Consider the following 18,365-nt stretch of genomic DNA (forward strand, 5'->3'; position numbering starts at 1 on the left):
CTGAAGAGGGAAAGAACCTGGCCCAAGATCATCCAGCAAGTGAATGCTGGAGCTCAGATATAAATCTCCCATCCGCTTGACTCTAGGGTGGCTCCGACCATATAGTGGCCACCAGACACATGTGGCCATGGAGCTCTTGAAATGTGGCTGGTCTAAATTGAGATATGCCATCAATGTTAAATACACAATGAATTTCAAAGAATTAATATGGGGGGAGAAAAAGAATGTAAGCAATCTCATTAATAACTATTCATTACATGGAAAAATGAGAATATTTGAGATTGAGTAGATCATTGGAATTAATTTAACCTGTTTCCTTTTACTTTAAAAAAATGTGGCTATTAGGAAATTTAAAATAATGTGTGTGGCTTGCATGCTATTCTTTTTGGACAGCGCGGGCCCAGATCCTGTGTCCCTTCAGAGCCTCTGCTTACATTGATTCTTCCCAGGAGGGCCACCAATTAGGGGAGACAAGAACAGTAACTCCTCTGTTTTGATAGGATTTGCAAATTTCCTTGGAAGAAGATTCTGGAATGCTGTGTTCTGCCCTAAACATGCCTGAAGCTCTAGCCAGCATCCAGGGCTCTCTGTATATGCAGGGACCCCCAGATTTCCTCAAGGTAGAGATGAAGGCCTTGGACCACCCAGCTGTCTAAAGCACAGGACTATGGGATGATGGCAGCTTCTGTACAGCCTAGCCTAGCTGGACCAAAGTGGGTACTTAGCAAATATTTATCGCATGAACAGAGATGACAACAAAAAGCCACATTTGCAAAGAATCACTCTGCCATTGTGTAACTGCTGCTTGTGAGCTGGCCCCTTGGGACTGTCCTATGGATTGGAATTCATCTCCCTTGGGGAGCAGGTGGGGTCAGAACCCACTCGCAATCTCCCTTAGGGGCTTTGGCATCCCGGCGGTCTTACCTTATAGGATTTGTTGTTGTAGAAGCAGTTACAGGAAGAGGCTCTGATGCAGTTGGATTCACGAAACAAAAAGCCAAAATTGCAGACACAGCCGGGTTTGCAAAGGGGCCCACAGCTGGGCTTAGGTCTCTCGCAGGATGCTGGGCAGGCACAGGGATTGTAGTGGGCATTTGGGGGGCACTTCGCTAAGAGGGAAACAGCCTGCGTCAAGCCTTCACTCGACTGCTTTGTTTTTTTGTTTTTTCGTTTTTTTTTTTTTTCACTCGACTGCTTTGTTCAGGGAGATTTTCTGTCTCTACTCCCACACTCAAGTTCTCTAAGAAGTAAATCCATAGGATTCAGCCATAAAAAGGAATGAAGATCTGACATATGGATGAATTTTTGAAGTTCTACAACATGAATGAACCTTTAAAACATGATACTGGGTGAAAGGAGCCAGTCACAAAAGACCACACATGACATCATTCTACGTGTGCGCAATGTCCAGAACCAGCAAATTCACAGACATAGAAAGTAGATTACTGGTTGCCCGGGGACAGGGCATGGTGGGGGTTGAGGAGCATGTTCAGTGACTGCTAATGGGTAGGGGGTTCCTTTGGGGTGATAAAAATGTTCAGGAACTAGAAACTAATGTTTGCACAATCTTATGAATGCATTAAAAATCACTGAATTGTACACTTTAGAAGGACGGATTTTATGGTATACGAATTATATCTCTGTTTTAAAAAAGGACATTGTAAGCCTAGGGCTTGGATCCCAAGAACCTGCATCCCAACAACCTATGCTCTGTTCCCCTCTTGGTCAGGGTGGTCCTCATTTCTTCTAAAGTTACCATGTCCCATTCACCTCTCCTCTAGGACTGCAGTTTTCTGCTAGAAGCATACATTTATCTTATTCTCTTTCCTACTCAGAGTCTCTTACTTTCTGCCATTTGTCCAGTGCTCCATCACATACCTGGAGTAGGCCTAGGGGTTGTAGTGGTCATAGAGGTACTTGGAGCAGTAGTAGAAGGCATCACCAAGACTGTTGGCCCAACTGGTACAAGTGTTGGACTCAGCTGGGGTGTAGTAGGAGCTGTGTGCCTTTCAGTGGGGACAGTAGATTTTTCTGTGGGCATGGTGGTCTTTTCAAGGGGGATGGTGGGTCTTTCTGTGGGGATAGAGGTCTTTTCAGTGGGGATGGTGGGCCTTTCTGTGGGGATGGTGGTCTTTTCAGTGGGGATGGTGGGTCTTTCTGTGGGGATGGTGGTCTTTTCAGTGGGGATGGTGGGCCTTTCTGTGGGGATGGTGGTCTTTTCAGTGGGGATGGTGGGTCTTTCAGTGGGGACGGTGGTCTTTTCAGTGGTGATGGTGAGTCTCTTTGTGGGGATAGAGGTCTTTTCAGTGGGGATGGTGGGTCTCTTTGTGGGGATAGAGGTCTTTTCAGTGGGGATGGTCGGTCTTTCTGTGGGGACGGAGGTCTTTTCAGTGAGGATGGTGAGTCTTTCTGTGGGGAGAGAGGTCTTTTCAGTGGTGATGGTGGGTCTTTCAGTGGCGATGGTCGTCTTTTCAGTGGGGATGGTGGGTCTTTCTGTGGGGATAGAGGTCTTTTCAGTGGGGATGGTCGGTCTTTCTGTGGGGACGGAGGTCTTTTCAGTGGGGATGATGGGTCTTTCTGTGAGGATGGTAGTCCTTTCAGTGGGGATGGTGGGTTTTTCTGTGGGAATGGTGATCTTTTCAGTGGGGATGGTGGGCTTTTCAGTGGGGATGGTGGGCTGTTCTGTGAGGATGATGGGCTTTTCAGTAGGGACAGTGGGTTTTTCTGTGGGGATGCTCTTTTCAGTGGGAATGGTAGTCTTTTCAGTGGGGATTGTGGGTTTTTCTGTGGGGACGGTAGTCTTTTCCATGAGGACCATGGTCTTTTCAGTGGGGACAGTGGGTTTTTCAATGGGGACGGTGAGTTTTTCAGTGGGGATAGTGAGTTTTTCAGTGGGGACAGTGTGTTTTTCTGTGAGGATGGTGGGTTTTTCTGTAGGGACAGTGGATTTTTCTGTGGGGATGATGGGTTTTTCTGTAGGGACAATGGGTTTTTCTGTGGGCATGGTGGTCTTTTCAGTGGGGATGATGGGTTTTTCCGTAGGGATGGTGGGCCTTTCCATGGAAACCATGATTTTTTCAGTGGTGATGGTGGGTTTTTCTGCAGGGATAGTTGGGTTTTCTGTGGGGACAGTGGAACTTTCAGTGGAGATGGTGGGTTTTGTTGTGGGGACAGTGAGTTTACCTGTAGGGATTGTGAACCTTTCAGCGGGAATGGTGGGTTTTGCTGTGGAGATAGTAGGTTTTTCTGTGAGGATGGTGAGGTTTTCTGTGGGAATGGTGGTCTTTTCAGTGGGGATGGTGGGATTTTCTGTGGGGGTGGTGGTTTTTTCTGTAGGGACAGTGAGTTTTTCTGTAAGGATGGTGGTCTTTTCAGTGAGGATGGTGGGTTTTTCTGTAGGGATGGTGGGCCTTTCAGTGGAAACCATGGTTTTTTCAGTAGGGATGGTGGGTTTTTCTGCAGGAATGGTTGGGTTTTCTGTGGGGACAGTGGAACTTTCAGTGGAGATGGTGGGTTTTGTTGTGGGCACAGTGAGTTTTTCTGTAGGAATAGTGAACCTTTCAGCAGGAATGGTGGGTTTTGCTGTGGGAATGGTGGTCCTTTCAGTAGGGATGGTGGGTTTTTCTGTGGGGACTATAGGTCTTTCTGTGGTAACAGTAGATCTTTCAGTGAGGACCATGGGCTTTTCGGGGCAGACAGTGGGCTTTTCTGTGGGGATAGTGGGTTTTTCTGTAGAGATGATGGTCCTTTTGGTATGGACAGTAGGCTTTTCTGTGGAAATAGAGGACTCTCCAAAGGGGACAGCTGACTCTTCAGTGGGGATATTGGGCTTTTCAGGGTGGCCTGTGGACTCTTCAGTGGAGACAGTGGACTCTTCTGTGGAGATAGTGGGCTCTTCAAAGGGTATTGTAGACTCTTCAATAGGGACAACAGACTCTTCAGTCGGGACAGTGGACTTTTCAGGGGGCATAGTGGATTCTTCAGGGGGCACAGTGGTCTCCTCAGAAGGGATAATGGTCTCTTCAGTGGGGACACTGGGTTTTTCAGTGGGAATAATGGGCTTTCCTGTGGGCATGGTAGGATTTTCTGTGGAGATGGTGAGTTTCTCTGTCAGGGCAGTGGATTTTCCTGAGGGAAAGGTGGGTCTTTCTGAGGAGACAGTGAACATTTCTGAGGGGACCATAGGCTTTTTTGTGGGGACAGTGGCTATTTCACTTGGGAAGGTGTGTTTTTCTGTGGGGGCCATGTTTTTTTCTGTGGGAACAGCAGCTACTTCACTGGGGACAGTGTGTTTTTCTGTGGGGGCCATGGGTTTTTTTGTGGGAGCAGCAGCTATTTCACTGGGGACAGCATGTTTTTTTGTGGGAGTCATGGGTTGTTTTGTGGGAACAGCAGCTATTTCACTGGGGAAAGTGTGTTTTTCTGTGGGGGCCATGGGTTTTTCTGTGGGAACAGAGGCTATTTCACTGGGGACAGTGTGTTTTCCTGTATGGGCCATAGGTTTTTCTGTGGGAGCCATAGGTTTTTCTGTGAGGACAATGGCTATTTCACTGGGGACAGTGTGTTTTTCTGTGAGGGCTATGGATTTTTCTGTAGGAACAGTGGTTATTTCCCTGGGGATAGTGTGTTTTTCTGTGGGCACCATAGTTTTTCCGGAGGGGGCCATGGGTTTTTCTGTGGGGACAATGGCTATTTCACTGGGGACAGTGTGCTTTTCTGTGGGGGCCATAGGTTTTTCCGTGGTAGTCACAGGTTTTCCTGTGGAGACAGGGATTTCAGAAGGGCCAAGGGTGGAAACTGGAGATTTGGAAGGAAACACTGTTGGCACTGTTCCTGCAAAGAAAAACAAAACCCTGGAGTTTAGTCAAAATCATACCATCACCCTCTTCACTCACTTCGAATTAAGAGTGGCTCATGGGTAACTTATTCACACCTCTCCTACTTCCAACCACAATCTTCACTCACTTAACAAATACTCAACAAACACTGCTCCTAATATATGCCAGGCATTGTGCCAGATACAGGATACATAACACGAACAGGATGTCGGTCCTCCCTTCAGGATTGCCATCTACTAGGTAAGGGGTTGTGGATCCAACCACAGAAATTCATGGCATCAAAGTCACATTCACTTAAGCAAGCATCCTGGTAAGACCAGGAAGACAGAGGTGGGCAGAACATGGAACACAAAGCTGTGTCAAAGCTCAAGCATGAGAGAGAACTTGATTTTCAACAGTCTAAGAGATGGTCATCTCAGAGTCTGGCCCTCTTTCTGGGGCCTTGGGTTTTGTCTTACCTCGACAAGTCCCGTGATTGATCAAGATAAACCCCACAGCAACAACAAAGGCAGTGTTGGTACCCCGGATGGCCTCAAGTATCAGCTGAAGGTAATGAGGGACAGAGAAGATGAAAATGCAAGTGAATCCCTGGCAGCGCAGGGACTCTCCTGGACAGTCTGTTCTCTGACAGAAGGTCAGCTTGTTCTGGCCCCAGAATCCCACTCTGCCCCCACTGATTCTGAGGAGTCAGATACCCTCTCTGCTTGGCTCCCTTTCCAGAGGCCCACCTTCTCAGCCCTCATGGTACCCAAGCATTAGCGCCCCCTCACCATGTTCCAAACAGACACTGACAGGGCCACTCTCTCTGCCTCTCACCTGCATGGGCTGTTGATGCCCCAACGGGATGGTGACAGAGGCGTTCAGCCAGTTGGGACTCTGAGACCCAGTGCGGTGCCAGAGAGTAGATGGGGCACTGCCCGCAGGACTCTCCAGCAGGAGACTGAGCTTAGTGCCCTCTCCAAGGCCATACATGTGGTAGGCAAACTCCACACAGATCGCGCCCGGGGCACAGAAGGGCCGACTCACCAGTCTGAAAGACTGGCCTGCCACAGAGAACTTGTTAGCCTCCACATAAATATAGGGACCTTCAGGGGAAAAAAAGACAGGAATCAAAAGAAGGGCAAGATGACAAACCTCCACAGGACAGTCCAGTGTTGTCTTCTCTCTCAACACTGTGCTTTCCAGAGAGTTGGATAGAAACACCCAAACTCCCCACTTTACAGCATGTTTTTCTTTTTTTTCCCCTCCCTGCTTGTTTTGGACTTCTAACTGAAGAAGGCAGGATCAGAAAGAAAGGGAAACAAACCAGCAGCCCAGACTCCTTTGCTGGCTACACCAGGAAACGTCTTGACCGAAAATGAGACTATGGATTTTGAAGCCCTGGGCTCGGTGAAGTGAGATGCCTGCATTTTCTGGGGGTTTCAGTGACCGCACAGCCATGAGAATCTTCAATTTACTTTACTTCTGTCATCTCCGTGGCCCAGGCCCTACGACAGCTTCCCAGCAAACACCTGCTGGCTGATCTTCACCACCTACAATGTCTTGTTCAATCAATTACACCAGCCAACCCCCTAGCTGGGAGAAGATTCAGTAATTCATCGGCTTGAGGGATCCTCAACCTCCTCACCTCCGAAATTGCCTGCACCCCGGATGTGGATATTTTTATTTCCTCGGGTCCAGTGTCCGCCATCCCCTGATACCTGGGCCCAGTCACAGAAGGGATGGGCATCATCTTCAAAGTCACACTGAGGAAAGCCCTCTAGGAGATCAAAACAAGAGATGTGAGCAATTTGGGCCATGGTCTCTGTTGCTCCCCGGTCCCACCCCCAGACCAGCAATCTGGTCCTACCAGGGCCTTGCTCTCACCCCCACAGGGAGCAATGCTGATTGCATCCACTGCCACAGCTGGCTCTGGGGTCTCTCCAAACACACCCACCACGGTGAACTGGAGAGAGAGAGAGTAAGGGGGCTGGAAGTGAAAAACCAATCCAAATGACCCAATCCCCCCCGCCCATCTAATTTTAACTCTATTCAGGAACGCAGGCACCCTGCTCCCAGTGTCCAGACCCTCAATCCATTTCAGTATCAGAGGTGCCTACCATGTGCAAGGAGTCCTGACCTCCTGCTCCTCTGTACCTGAATTTGTCCCTGGCCTGTGTAATTGACGGAAGCAGGCTGCCAGTTGGGTCCAGGTTGTCCTGAGAAGAGAGTGTGTTTCCGGATGCTGCCTGCAATGGAAGGAATCCCAGAGAGAATTGACTCATTTAGGGGACTGCAAAGTGACTTCAAACCTGTACTTGGAAGATGAATAGTAAAGGGAATATCTGGAAGTGTATTCTCCTCTCCCAAATGCAAGCACATCCTTCTCTCTCACTCTCCTGGCACTTGTATCTGCTTTCCCAGAAGCCACTGACCTGGCTCCCTGATGCCACTCCATGGAATAATCTTGTGTATATCCTAGATTTCCCTAGACCCTGAGGAATGTCCCATATTTTCCTGTCAACCCAACCCTGGGAGATGAGCCTCAGGTCAATGTAAAGCCAGCAACTGCCAGTCTCACCCAAGATGGCAGCGTAGATGATGAGGGCTGCACCAGGTGACTGGCCACGGAGGATGTAGTGGAAGGACAGGCTCATACAGCCAGAGGAATGTCTCAGGGGGCTCAGGAGGACAGATTTCTGCCTTGGTTTTGCATTCTTGGGGTCCAGGAGCATGTAGAAGCCACCTATGAAGTAAAAGGCCAGTAAGGTGGGGTGGCTGAAATTGAGGGAGTCCAGCACAGGGGTGGGGCCCTGTGGTGGCAGGGGTCCTGGCCCTAGGCAGCCCCAACAGCTGCCTAGGATCAGCCAGCACTGAGGTGGGCCTACATCTGGCCGAGGCCTTGGAGCCTTCCAGAAATGCTTGGCAAGACTGATAAGGACGCAGACACTGCCATAGGAAATGCAGCATCCTCTCAGAAGCAGCAACCAAAGTCTTGTCCCTTGGGTTCCAATGCTTTAGGTCACCCAGAGTCATATCCTCTTCCTCTCTTGACCCACTGGACATAGTTGATTCACACAGACTGGTGAGAAAAGAATGGTCCGGACACAGAGAAGTAGGCATCTCCTGACCCCACCAACCCCAGCAGCTCAGACAGCCAATCAGCCTGGACCTCACTCCGGGATGCAACTGGTAGCGGGGGAGGGGAATAAGGCTGTGCAGGCAGGGTGCTGGGTCCTGACTCCCACATGGTCCTGCCTGGGCTTCGGGAGGGCAGAAAAGAGGAGTTGCTGGGGTGAGGGGAATGGGGAGAAAAGAGAGGCAACAACAGGGAAGGAGGAGGAAGGGGAAGGAAGGAAATGGTAAATGGTGAAAGAAAATGCAAGGAGGACATTGCTGGGATAAGCTGGTTGGTGGAAAGAAGTGGGAGAGAAACAAAGAGAAAATGGAAAAAATAGAAAGAGCCAAGAGGGAAAAAGAAAGAAAATTAAAACAACAACCACCAACATTTACTGAGGCCTTTGGTTAAGCGTCCTACTTTTGATCTCAGTTCAGGTCTTGATCTCTATGCTGGGCGTGGAGCCTTACTTTAAAATGAAAGAAAGAAAAGCCCAGCCAAGAGCACAGTGAGGTGGTGGGAGGAAAGCAGGGAATAGATGGACATGGATGCAGTGGGAGAGGAAGAGTATCGCCCGGGAAGCCCCCTAAATGGCCTCTTTGCCTGTACGATTGGCTGTTCTCTTCAGTGGATTCTCAACGCAAAAAACCCAGACCAGGTGATGCTTTTAAACATTTTAAGTCACTCCTCTGCTGCAAGTCCTGCAGAAGCTCCCCAACCGCATCCACAGAGAATAAAAGCCACTCCCTTGACGATGACCTTTAAGGTTCCACGTGATCTGGTCTAGTCTGGCTCCATGTGATCCCTCCTGGGACTGGCTGGTTTGAGCTCCTGGTCTCCATCCTAGTCATGTGGCCCCTTGCCCTATCTGGCACCTCCTTCACCCCCAAGCCCACTGCCACCTCAGGACCTTTGCATGGACCTCTGCTTAGAATGTTCTTTCTTCCCCTCTGTGTGTACACTTCATCACTTCCTCACCTCCTACAAGTTTATGTTCAAATATGACCTGAATGAGACCTACCCTGACCACTCCATTTAAAACTTACAACCCCCGTATCCCTGCATTCCAATCCCCTTATTTTGTTTGACTTTTATTTTTCCAATCGTACTTCTCACTTTATCACTATATAATTTATTTCTTTACTGTTTCAGGAACCATCTTCCTCTCATGTCCTGCCATTCCTAGTTTATTTTGTTAGCCAATCTACCTCAAGGGCCTGGGGCAGCACCAGGCATATCATAGGAGCTCAATAAACGAATGAATGAATGAATGAATGAATGAATGAATGAATGAACAAATACATGAATACATGAATGGATGAATGGATAAATGGTTCCAGAGAAAGATGAGGAGCAGACTGTGTTGGGTCTGCCAGGTAGAGTTTATGGGATGGCAGTGGGGGAAGCTGAATGTGCTTTCTGCTGAGTAACTTGAGCTGACAGAGGTTTGAGGTTGCTGGGGTTCAGCCGAGGCCATCCCAGGGCAGGAATTGCATGGTTGTCAGGCAAACATCGTAAACTCCTGCAGAGGTCACTAGAAGCCCAGAAAGTCAAAAGGCAGAAGTGTGGCCATTACTCACTACCAGGGCTAGAGAAATCATCCTCAGGCCCCACGTTTGGCACCTTGGACGGCCCTTTCTTCTGAACCCACTTAGCACCAGAGGCTGTCGGGATCCAGCTCCAGCCACAGAGATCATTTGGAATGTCGAAGCTACACGTTTGCATCATGCAGACTGAGGGGAAAAAGAAGGCAGAAGAGAGGATTTAGATTTTTCTAGGAGGATGCAGCTCCAAAGAGTATGCCTCAGCTTGGGGTCAGAATTCTGAGTCCCAGTCTATGTCCTACTCTGAGCCATGGTGGGCTTTTGAGCCAGATACAGCCTCATCCCTTAGTGGCTTATTCCTGGGAAGATTCCTTAAGCTGCCCATTAATTTCCTCATCTATAATTGGGAACAGTACCCACCACTGTAAATTAAATCATATGGGGAGAGCAGCTAGCATAATCCTATGTGAATCTGGAATAACAACCAGGGTGACCAGACATCCAGTTTTGGCCAGGAACTGAGGGTTTCCTAAGATGCAGGACTTTTCAATGCAAAAAGAGGGACAGCCCAGGGCAAACTGGAATGGTTTTTCATCTAGAAAAGGTATTACCACAACTCTGTTTTAAAAAGAAACTCTAGGGCAGTCCAGGTGGCTCAGCGGTTTAGCGCCGCCTTCGGCCCAGGGTGTGATCCTGGAGTCCCGGAATCGAGTCCCACGTCGGGCTCCCTGCATGGAGCTTGCTTCTCCCTCTGCCTGTGTCTCTGTCTCTCTCTCTGCCTCTCATGAATAAATAAATAAAATCTTAAAAAAAAAAAAAAAAAAAAAGAACCTCTATGGGGCACCTGGGTGGCTCAGTCAGGGAAGTGTCTGCCTTCAGCTCAGGTCATGATTCCGGAATCCCAGGATGAAACTCTGCATCGGGCTCCCTACTCTGAGAGGAGTCTGCTTTTCCCTCTCTCCCTGTTCCTTTTCTTTCCTTTCTCTCTCTCTCTCTCTCCCTCTCTCTCTCTCAAATAAATAAATAAATAAAATCTTTTAAAAAGAGAGAGAAAAAAACCCCTCTCTTTAGGTGTGGCTGCTTTCAGGATTCAAAGTATGAGATGTGGAGGTAGAGGGAAACAAGTAGCCTCAACTCTGGGAGAAAGCAGCGTCATGGTTGCTGAGCTACTTTTGCCACCCTGGGCAGTTGGTAGAGGCAGAGAGAAAGAAGAGGAGGAGGAACAGGGCCTTACCCCGATTGCAGGAACCCCGATGGATAGAGATGGCATCCAGAGAGATGTCCAGGTATGCCGTGCTGCCCCTCATTCCTTCAAACGTCAACTGTGGGAGAAAGAAGGGGACCACCCACCATGTAAGCTCCTTTGCCTCAGGCTCCCAGTGTCCTTCCTGAATTCAGATGGCCCAGCCCTGAGCCCTCTCTGTGCTCTGGTCCTCCTGCCCACCCCTCTCCCCCCTCCTCCACCTGGATTCCTATGGGGGTCCAAGGCTCTGTCCTCGCTCTCACCCGGCTGGGCAGGACAAGTCCCATAGGCACGGTGACAGCGGTGGGCATCCAGGAGGGCCTCTGGGTGTTAATGTGTTTCCAGAGCAGGCTGGGGTGCTTTTTCTTGGTGTCCCTGAGCAGCAGCAGTTTGAGCTGGGCTCCCCACGACAACCCAAACATGTGGTAGGCGAAGTACACACAGAGGGGACCTTGCACCCATAGTGGGGGGCTCTGTAGGCGGGCCACCCCGCCACGGTGGAAGGTGTTCGAGTCCATGTGCAGGTAGTGGCCCTCTGGGAGAGGCAGAGCCGAGGAGGGTGAGGAGGTCCTGCCACCCCTGAGGGCTGCCCCTCCCACCTCCTTTCCAGGGTCCCGGCGTCCACTTCCAGCTGCCTCCCTTCACCCTGTGCTCATTGCCTGCCCAGCTGTCTCCCTCAACCTTAGGCTTCCTCACCTCCATTGGGGTACCCCCCGGGGGGACCGGTGCTGCCAGTGGGGGAGGGCCCACTGGTTCGAATCCAGTCCCCGTCATCTGTGGACTCTTGGGTCCAATCACAGAGGGGTTTGGCGTCATCCTCAAAGTCACACTGGGTGAGAATAGCTGGGAAGAAAGGGCCACTTTGAGGCCAGGAGAGGGGAGATGGCCAAAGCGGGGTTTGGGGGGTGGCTAACCTCAGGGAAGGCAACCACAAGGAGCTTTAGAGTCCAGAGCAGAACTTTAGACAAGAGAATCCAAGAAATAAGAATCTCTTAGGAGGGGGCACCTGGGTGGCTCAGTGATTGAGCCTCTGTCTTTGGCTCAGGGCATGATCCCAAGGTCCTGGGATGGAGTCTTACATCAGGCTCTCCACAGGGACCCTGCTTCTCCCTCTGCCTGTGTCTCGGTTTCTCTCTGCTGTTTCTGTTCTCTCATGAACAAATAAATAAAATCTTAAAAAGAAAAAAAAGGGGGGCAGCCCCGGTGGCTCAGCGGTTTAGTGCTGCCTTCGGCCCAGGGCCTGATCCTAGAGACCCAGGATCGAGTTCCGCGTGGGGCTCCCTGCATGGAGCCTGCTTCTCCCTCTACCTGTGTCTCTGCCTCTCTCTCTCTCTCTCTCTCTCTCTCTCTGTGTGTGTGTGTCTCTCATGAATAAATAAATAAAATCTTAAAAAAAAAATAATAATCCCTTAGGAGAATTTCAGGGCGGAGGACAGGGCAGAATGACTTCTAGGACAGAGGTCGCAAAGTGTGGTCCCAGGGGCTGGAATCAGCCGGGCAGACAGGATTCGTTCCGGTGCAGACAATTTGAGATTGTTAATTTGAATGAGACTCTTCCAGGTAGGGCTTGGACTCCTACTCCTGCATGTTTTCCCTCCAGCATCCATCATCTAAGGCCTGCCCTGGAGGTGGCCACACTGGGAAGGAGAGGAATCTGAATGGTGCTGGTTTCCAACTCACAGTTATCCGTAGAGCTGCGGTCACCTGGCTTCCAGTCCGGAGGCTTCTCTTTCCTTGGCGTTAATTGGGAGAAAAAAAAGAGGAGAAAAAAAGAGGAATATTTATCATTATCAAGAATCATAAGCCTTGATGATTGTGAGCTTTCTGAGTAGTCACAGGTGGAAGACATTTCCTTTCATGTTAACCATATTGTACCAAATTGCAGGCAGCGGATGTATATTTACTTCTCTTCTTTAAGATTTTCTTTCTTTTTTTATTAAGATTTTAAAATTTTACTTATTTGAGAAAGAGAGAGAGAGAGAGAGCTCAAGCAGGAGGAGCAGGAGAGGAAGAGGGAGAAGCAGACTTCTTGCAGAGCAGGGAGCCCAATGAGGGGCTTGATCCCAGGACCCCCGCCCCACGATCATGACCTGAGCCGAAGGCAGACACTTAACCAACTAAACCACCCAGCACCACTTCTTTAAGGTTTTCAAAATGTCACTGAGTCTCCTCACATTAAATTCTCATCTATCTCCTAAAAAAAAGGAAAAACAGGGCAGCCCTGGTGGCACAGCGGTTTGGCGCCGCCTGCAGCCTGGGGTGTGATCCTGGAGACCTGAGATCGAGTCCCGCATCGGGCTCCCTACATGGAGCCTGCTTCTCCCTCTGCCTGTGTCTATGGCTCTCTCTCTGTGTCTATGAATAAATAAATAAAATCTTAAAAAAAAAAAAAGGACAAAACATCTCCCTTCCAAGCTCCTCACATGGCCTCTGGTTCCCTGGGTTCATCTGTGTCCGAGGTGGTGTGCGTAGTAGAGCTGAGCTCTAGAAGGAACCTGTTCCTATGAATGGAGATTCTGGAGGAGTACTTAAGTGTTGGCACCTGGGGAAGCTCCTTCCTTTGGGCTGAGAATGGGGACTATGTGGGTCCCATGCTGCCGGGTAGGTGGCAGGGAGTTACTGCCCCAACTACAGGCTGCTGAACACGAGATGAGTAACAGAGGGGGCCGCCTGGGTGGCTAAGGTCATGATTCCAGACTGCATCGGGCTTCTTGCTCTGCGGAGTCTGCTTCTCCCTCTCCCTCTGTCTCTCCCCCTGCTCATGCTTGCTTTCTCTCAAATAAATGCAATCCTAAAAAAATAAATAAATAACAGAGGGATGGCCCTTTCTCCCCCTATAGGAACACCAAGCCATCCTTCATTTCTTGCTGCCTCTACCTTGAAGTCTCTTATCTGCTGAATTTGCCCTGGGTTCAGCCCAGTTTCTGAGGACCCCACCTCTCCTCTCTGTCTCCTTAGCTCCTTGCCTCCCCCCTCTGTCTCCCATCTGGGCTCTGTCCTGTTCCCACTGAGCTTCTCACACCCCTAAGTTCCAGGATCTTGGGCTGAAGGGCTCCCCACCACCATTCCTGTTCATCACCCTCTTCCTCCATAGGGCTGTGCCCTTCATCATTACCCTGCTTGCACCCCTGTTTGGTTTGCCCCTCACTCTCCCTCAGAGCCACCCCTGATCATCCCCAGAGCCCAGCTTACCTGACAGGGGTAGGCATGTGGCCCTGGCCCCAGGCAGCCCCCACCAACAGCACCAGAGTCCAGACTGGAGGAGCCATGCAGAACCTCAGAGGTGGTTCTCAGGGGAGAGGGGGAAGGTACAGTGAGCCCAGGCCACTTTATCCAGCCTTGACCCTCCTTGCTTGACAGCCTTTGAAGGATGCCATGAAAACTGGACAATCAGAGAACACAGGAATGCTCTGGGAAATGGAAACTACCAGGGTGGAAATTTGAAATCCAATGAAGAGAAATGAAATGAGAGCAGAAGGGAAGGAAAGCAAGAAAGACAGGAAAAAGAGACTCGGCAGTCCGGGAGGTCTAACATCTAACCAAAAGAGTTCAAAACCGAAAGGACCAAAGAGAATAAATGACTTAAGAGAAACCACACAAGAAAATTTCCCGGGACTGAGATACAAGTCTCTTGATTAGAAGAAGTCTCATATGATGAATGCAAGGACACCCACGGAAGGCATGTCATGAGATTTCAGAGAAGCAGGGAAGAAAGAAAAAACCCTTAAATCACTTTCAGATAGAAAAACAGGTCACATACTAAGGATCAGGAATCAGCATGGCATCAGGCTTTTCAACAGCAACCGTGGGTTCTAAGAGGCCGTGGAACATTGTCTACAGAATTCCAACAGAAATCATTTCAAACCTAAAATTCTATAGCTGGCAACAGCAGCAAAACAACTGGCAAATCAAATAAAGTGGGACTGGAAACCCTGATTGGTAAAGGATAAAAAAAGACAAGTCCCACGGGAAGATGTGCCACCAGCCAGTAAACATCGGAAAAGATGTTCTGCTTCACTGGTTATAAGAAATGCTAATCAAATCTACAACTGTCACACTGACCACCATTTAAGAGATTGAAAGCATTGAGGGTTGGCCAGGATGTAGATAGACAAGCTCAAATACATTGATACTAAGACCGTAGGTTGGTGAAAACTTATTGGAAAGTAATATGACAGTGGCTGTCAAACTTTCTAACATGCCTGGCTTTGACCCCACCTTGCCTTTTTAGGAATCTCTCCACAGAAATCCACGTGTATTTGCCCAAAGCTGGGCGCATTTTAAAGATGATTATTGTGGCATTGGTTAAAATAGAAAAAAAAAATCGAGATTACCTAAATGTGGACCAGTAGATACGAAGTTGGATCATAGTCAAGGAATATTTTTCATATGAAGGAATAGTAAGTAGGTATTAAAAAGAATGAAGCTCCCCCAAAATTAAAAATAGAACTACCGGGGCACCTGGGTGCTCTGTGGTTGAGCATCTGCCTTCAGCTCAGGTCGTGATGCCAGGGTCCTGGGATCGAGTTCCATATCGGGCTCCCCGAGGGGAGCCTGCTTCTCCCTCTGGCTATGTTTCTGCCTCTGTGTTGTCTCTCATGAATAAGTAAATAAAATCTTCAAAAAAAAAAAAAAAAAAAAGAAACAACTAGAATTACTGGAGGGTCCAGCAATTCCACTTCCCAAAAGAATTGAAAGCAGAGACTTGGAAGAGATACCTGGATCCCCGTGTTTATGGTGGCATTATTCACCAAAGCCAATAGGTGAGAACAACCCAAAAGTCCACAAAACAAACAAAATATGGTGTTTCCATACAATGGAATATCATTCAGCCTTTAAAGTGAAGGAAATTCTCACACATCCTACAGCATTGAGAACATGATGCTAAGTGAAACAAGCCTGACACAAGACAAATATCATATGATTCCATTTACATGAGGTACCTACGGTAGTCCAACTCATAGAAACAGAAAATAGAATGGTAGCTGCAGGGAATAGGGAATTAGTGTTTAATTAGGACAGAATTTCTGTTTGGGAAGATGAAAGGGTTCTGTGGATGACCAGTGGTGATGGTTGCACAATGTGAATGTACTTAATACCACTAAACTGTATACTTAAAGATGCTTAAGAAGAGGGGCACCTGGCTGGCTCAGTTGGAAAAGCATGAGACTCTTTATCTTGGGGTTGTGGGTTCAAGCCTCATATTGGGTGTAGAGATGACTTAAATAAATTTTTAAAAACTTAAAAAAAATTTAATGGTTAAGAAGGTAAATTTTATATTATGAGTATGTTGCCACAATTCAAAAAAATCATTTCAAAAATATTTACTTGAGAGCAGCCTGGGTGGCTCAACTGTTTAGCGCCGCCTTCAGCCTAGGGCGTGATCTGGAGACCCGGGATCGAGTCCCAAGTCGGGCTCCCTGCATGGAGCCTGCTTCTCCCTCTGCCTGTATCTCTGCCTCTCTCTCTTTCTCTCCCTGTCTCTCATGAATAAATAAATAAAATCTTTTAAAAAAACACAAACACACAAAAATATTTACTTGATATTATAACACTGTTTGTCAAAGTTTATTCCTGACTTAAAGAAAAAAGGGATGATGGTAGATCAGTATGTTCTGACAGTGGAAAGACCACCTGCACATGTTGTTAAATGAAAGAAGCTGAAGAGTCCAGGACACAGGCAACAGGTAGGACAAGCCAGCTCTGGGAAGGGAAGGAGCGAGGGGACCCTTGCCAAAGCATGTTTAGTGGCCTCTGGTTTTTGTTTCTTTATTTAAAGATTGTATTTATTTATTTGAGAGAGAAAGAAATGGAGCACAAGCAGAGTGGGGGTGAGGGGCAGAGGGTGAAGGAGAAACAGACTCTCCTCTAAGCCGGGATCCCGACATGAGGCTGGGTCCCAGGACCCTGAGATCATGACCTGAGCCGAAGGCAGATGCTTAGGCAACTGAGCCACCCAGAAGCCCCTGTTTGTTTTTCAAAGATTTTTAAAAATTTTTTACCAATTTTATTTATTTATTCCTGAGAGACACACAGAGAGAGGCAGAGACATAAGCAGAAGGAAAAGCAGGCTCCCTGCGGGGTGCCTGATGCGGACTCAATCCCAGGACCCCGGGATCATGCCCTGAGCTGAAGGCAGACACTCAACTACTAAGCCACCCAGGCATCCCTAAAGATTTTATTGAAGTAATCTCTATACCCAATGTGGGAATCAATAATCCTAAAATCAAGGGGTCGCAGGCTCCACTGACTAAGCCACCCAGGCGTCCCTAGAGGCCTCTGTTTTACCTGTGGAGTAGGAGGCAAGTGGAAAAGGCTCTGGTGGCAAAGCAGGCCACAGCAGTACCCCTTTCAGAGAGGCCCCATTGCCACTCCTGCCACAGCCAACTCACCCTTACCTTAGCTTGTGCTCATGACAACCTCTGTCCTCTGGCCCACACCTCCTTACCTTTCCCCACCACACTTTACCATCATCAGGGCTTCTCTCCATATGCATCCCTCTGAGGGGCTGACAACAGGTGGCCAGGCAGATAAGTACATTGGTGGGGAGTGTATGGGAGGGGTCCCTGGCCCAGGTCACTGGCAACAGGAAGGGAAGGCTTTCGAAAGAGGTGACACTTGAGAGGCTTTCTAAACCACAAAGAGATGGTAATGAGGCAAATAAGTTGGGAAGGCATATCCAGGAAGAGAGAATGTTCCAGGCTTAGAAGGAGCGTGACACTTTTAAAGAATGGTGGAGGGAGGGCCTGGGTGGCTTAGTCGATTAACCATCTGACTCTTGATTTCAGCTTAGATCATGATCTAAGGTTCATGAGATCAAGCCCCTGTCCAGGTCTGCGATCAACATGGAGTCCACTTGAGATTCTCTCTCCTCCCTCTGTCCCTGCTACCCGCCCCCGACCTGTGTGCATGTGTGCACACAAGTGCTCTCTCTAAATAAATAAATTAAAAAAAAAAAAAAAAAAAGGAATGGTGTGTGTGTGTGTGTGTGTGTGTGTGTAACACTGGGAAGGGGTAGGGCCCTGTCTTGAAGAACCTTAAAAGCCTTAGCTTTGAGGAGCCATCAAAAGTTTGTAAGCAACCAGGGTGATTTGATCTGGCTTGCATTTTCAAAAGGCTGCTTGGGGGATCCCTGGTTGGCACAGCGGTTTAGCACCTGCCTTTGGCCCAGGGCGCGATCCTGGAGACCCGGATCGAATCCCACGTCAGGCTCCCGGTGCATGGAGCCTGCTTCTCCCTCTGCCTGTGTCTCTGCCTCTCTGTGTGTGTGTGTGTGTCACTATCATAAATAAAAAACAACAACAACAAAAAAAGGCCGCTTAGGCAGCCTGGGCAGATATGGACAAATGTGGGGCTCACTGGAGCTGGGGAGATGGGAGAGGAGTCTGTGAAGGGTGGGAGATGGTGGTGTAGTTGGACGCTAACATCAAGACAGGAAGAGTGGGGGCATGAGTGGATCGAGAGCTTTCTGGAGCCAGAAACAGCAGTACTTGCAGCCTAAGCTAACATGAATGAACCTCATGTCTTCTTCATTGCAAAATTATTGTCCTCATTTTCCATGTCCTCATTCTAGAAACAGAGCTCCGGAGAAGTGAAGTCAGTTGCTCAGCAGGAGAGCACAGTGCTGACAGTCCCATGCTGTG

The 18,365-nt window shown here is 48.7% G+C and overlaps 1 protein-coding gene across 1 annotated transcript in view; it reads right to left on the bottom strand.

Annotated features, from left to right (window-relative positions):
- The window catches only part of ZAN (zonadhesin), a 38,912-nt gene extending 24,376 nt beyond the window's left edge, over positions 1–14,536 (bottom strand). Inside the window, exons 1-19 of the mRNA XM_038539237.1 lie at positions 14,483–14,536; positions 13,915–14,011; positions 12,403–12,455; positions 11,419–11,565; positions 10,986–11,257; positions 10,714–10,801; positions 9,516–9,668; positions 7,399–7,563; positions 6,975–7,066; positions 6,705–6,783; positions 6,468–6,597; positions 5,655–5,943; positions 5,297–5,381; positions 5,041–5,052; positions 4,167–4,269; positions 3,186–3,641; positions 2,816–3,059; positions 1,879–2,257; positions 925–1,109 (exon numbers count right to left, since the gene is read on the bottom strand). Of these exons, the coding sequence (XP_038395165.1) occupies positions 925–1,109; positions 1,879–2,257; positions 2,816–3,059; positions 3,186–3,641; positions 4,167–4,269; positions 5,041–5,052; positions 5,297–5,381; positions 5,655–5,943; positions 6,468–6,597; positions 6,705–6,783; positions 6,975–7,066; positions 7,399–7,563; positions 9,516–9,668; positions 10,714–10,801; positions 10,986–11,257; positions 11,419–11,565; positions 12,403–12,455; positions 13,915–13,991 (3,009 nt within the window). The 5' untranslated portion in view covers positions 13,992–14,011; positions 14,483–14,536. The remainder of the gene's footprint in view (positions 1–924; positions 1,110–1,878; positions 2,258–2,815; positions 3,060–3,185; positions 3,642–4,166; positions 4,270–5,040; positions 5,053–5,296; positions 5,382–5,654; positions 5,944–6,467; positions 6,598–6,704; positions 6,784–6,974; positions 7,067–7,398; positions 7,564–9,515; positions 9,669–10,713; positions 10,802–10,985; positions 11,258–11,418; positions 11,566–12,402; positions 12,456–13,914; positions 14,012–14,482) is intronic.
- Between the last annotated feature and the right edge of the window lie 3,829 nt (positions 14,537–18,365).

This window comes from Canis lupus, chromosome 6 (assembly GCF_011100685.1).
Source record: "Canis lupus familiaris isolate Mischka breed German Shepherd chromosome 6, alternate assembly UU_Cfam_GSD_1.0, whole genome shotgun sequence".
Classification (NCBI taxonomy): Eukaryota; Metazoa; Chordata; class Mammalia; order Carnivora; family Canidae; genus Canis; species Canis lupus.